Source organism: Babylonia areolata, chromosome 30 (assembly GCF_041734735.1).
Source record: "Babylonia areolata isolate BAREFJ2019XMU chromosome 30, ASM4173473v1, whole genome shotgun sequence".
Classification (NCBI taxonomy): Eukaryota; Metazoa; Mollusca; class Gastropoda; order Neogastropoda; family Buccinidae; genus Babylonia; species Babylonia areolata.
In genome coordinates, this window is record NC_134905.1 from 14,339,961 (window position 1) to 14,342,460 (window position 2,500).

The 2,500-nt window shown below is 42.5% G+C and overlaps 1 protein-coding gene across 10 annotated transcripts in view; it reads left to right on the top strand.

Moving 5' to 3' along the window:
• Nucleotides 1-2,500, top strand: part of LOC143275672 (long-chain-fatty-acid--CoA ligase 4-like) — a 93,425-nt gene that overhangs the window by 40,117 nt on the left and 50,808 nt on the right. For 5 of the 10 annotated variants that reach the window (XR_013053458.1, XM_076579953.1, XM_076579956.1 and 2 more), the window contains one exon: nt 1,227-2,331. Coding sequence is in view for 9 of the 10 variants with exons in the window: in XM_076579953.1 (XP_076436068.1) it covers nt 2,197-2,331 (135 nt within the window). In the remaining variant the exon portion in view is untranslated. Of the gene's footprint in view, nt 1-1,226; nt 2,332-2,500 lie in introns of those variants that run through there. The other 5 variants (XM_076579961.1, XM_076579960.1, XM_076579954.1 and 2 more) reach the window with 4 other exon arrangements.

The window sequence follows — 2,500 nt, forward strand, 5'->3', positions numbered from 1 at the left end:
ATGGATACCCCCCAAGTCAGTTTTGAAGTCTCTCAAAGGACATCCTCTTTTGTTCTGTGACTTATTGACTAATGTGCTTCTTGGACTTCTACTGTGGGTGAAACTTAAGTGTGTGTGAGAGTGAGTGTGTTTGCCTGTTTGTGTATGCGCTCACTTGTACGTGTATGGTTTTACTTACTGAATGTATGTATATATATGTACATCTTTTTATTTGGAGGTGGGAGCATCAGTCTGCATTTTAACTGTAAGTGTGTGTGTGTGTGTGTGTGTGTGTGTGTGTATTAATACTATTATACCACACACACACACACACACACACACACACACACACACATACACATACATTGTTTATTTTCCCCTTTCGCAGCAATATACTGAGAGTGCGTGCTGCTGGGAAAATGCAAATGTATGGGTGATGTTAATAACTGCTGCAGTGTTAGTTCATGATCAGATCAGCTCTGTAATGGGCCCTTTGTGTTTGGCTGGGCTAAAAGCAACATGACATGATTTGCTGTGTGTGTGTGTGTGTGTGTGTGTGTGTGTTGCTATGCACAGGTGAAAGGAGAATTCTGTGCATGGGTTTGAACCTCGCAACAACATAATGGTTATCATTCGGGGTTGTGTTTTTTTTGTTGTATGACTGTTTTTGGCACAGCAGATTTAATCTGTGTGAAATTCATGCTGCTCTTTACACTACAGGGAGTACTACAATGAGAGTGCTACGGGTTATGGGTTTGTTTGTTTTTTTTCTCCTGGCAATTCTGCCTGCCACTGTGCAGGTGTGTATGTTTCCCTATCAGTGTGGATGTTTATCATCTCTTCCAAATGACTAGCATCCAGACCACCACTCAAGGTTTCATGGAGGGGGAGAAAATACTGGTAAGTGGTGGAATCAAACCAGTGCGCTCAAAGTCACTTGCTTTTGAGGCAGACTCTTTACCGCAGGGCAGCCACACCACCAAATACAAATAACAGATACTGAGATAGTGAGATACTTGAATTTTGTCTTCTTTTTTTTTCTCTCGTTTTTTTTCCCCTGATATTTTGTGTTTTTGTTTTCATTCTAAAAATCTTAGTAATCTTCCCATGATTGGAAGTTGTCTCATCCTGTCAGTGATAATTGCATTCTCCATTCATTTTTCTTCAGTTCTTTTACATACTTTTGTGCATTATTTTAATTTTTGCAATTTTTTTTTTTCTGGAAGTTGGTGTGCTCTTTGTTACAGGTGAGCGCATCCTGCCTGCACTGTAAGGTTCAGAACTGGGACGTGTGTGAGCTGTTCTTAAAATAGACTGCAACAGAGGAGGACGGCACGACCAGAAAGGAGAAACCTTCATCTGCTTTTCCGATTCTTCCAGTTGTTTTGGATTTTTTTTTTTTTTTTTGTCTGTGAAGGATTTTGAATCAGGGATTTATTTTTTTTCTTTTGTTCGTTTTACACGGTAACAGCAGTGTAAGGGTTGTCTCTGCGTTGCTTAGTTGTTGTGAGTGACGGGGAAAATTTGAGTTGTGAGTGTTGAAGGGGAATTTTTTAGATGCAGGGATTAATTTCCAAGAGTGAATTTTGTGCACAGGGACAGGCTGAAGTGAGATAAGTCTGTGTCATTTTTTTTGTTTGTTTGTTTTTGTTTTATGGCCAGTATTTTGTAATTGAGGGAACTGTTCCCATTGAGGTAAAAAGCAGGTTGTTTACGCTGACCTGAACAGTTTTTGTTGCAAGTGTTGTGACAGTGTTCTGGTGTTTGTAGAATCTGTCGACAGCTATTGTCGTCCGTTAAAGTGTGTTTGTAGAATCTGTCAACAACTGTCGTCGACTTTTGAAGTTGCTGTTCACAACTACTGACCTTTGTTTTCAAGATTCTGAGTCACTGTGAGAAGAGGCCAAGAGTGGTGGCACTTGTCCATGAACAGATCTGACATTTTGAATTATCAACATTAACATCCGTGAAGGTAGTCACCGGTTGTGATTTATGCGGACATTGGGCAGCAGTTGTCATTGGAAAGAACTAACCACATCATCACATTCGTTTGTTTCACAGTCTTTCATCGTCAGAACCTTTGCATATCTAGATCCGCGATCAAATCAAAGGGAAAGAGAAAGTAGCGGTCTTTCATCATCAAAGCCTTTCCATATCCATCCAGCCTAGAACCCAGTCTCGTGGACGCGGACTCCCAGCGGTCAATCATCGGCCAAGATGTCAGAACTTGCGGTTCAAGCCCTGGTGGGGTTCCTGAAGGCCCTGTCGCTGGTGTACGACCTGTTCTCCTTCATCCCCTACATGGTGCTCTACCGGCCCAGGAGCAAGCTGATCGCTTCCGGCCGAATCAAGGTGAGTGCCTTCCCTTGCTGTCTGATTGCTTCCGGATGAGTCGAGGTGAGTGCCTTCCCCTCACTTCTGGACAAATCGAGGTGAGTGTCTTCCCTTGTTTGATCACTTCCGGACGAGTCAAGGTGAATGCCTTCCCTTGTCTGATTGCTTCTGGACAAGTCGAGGTGAG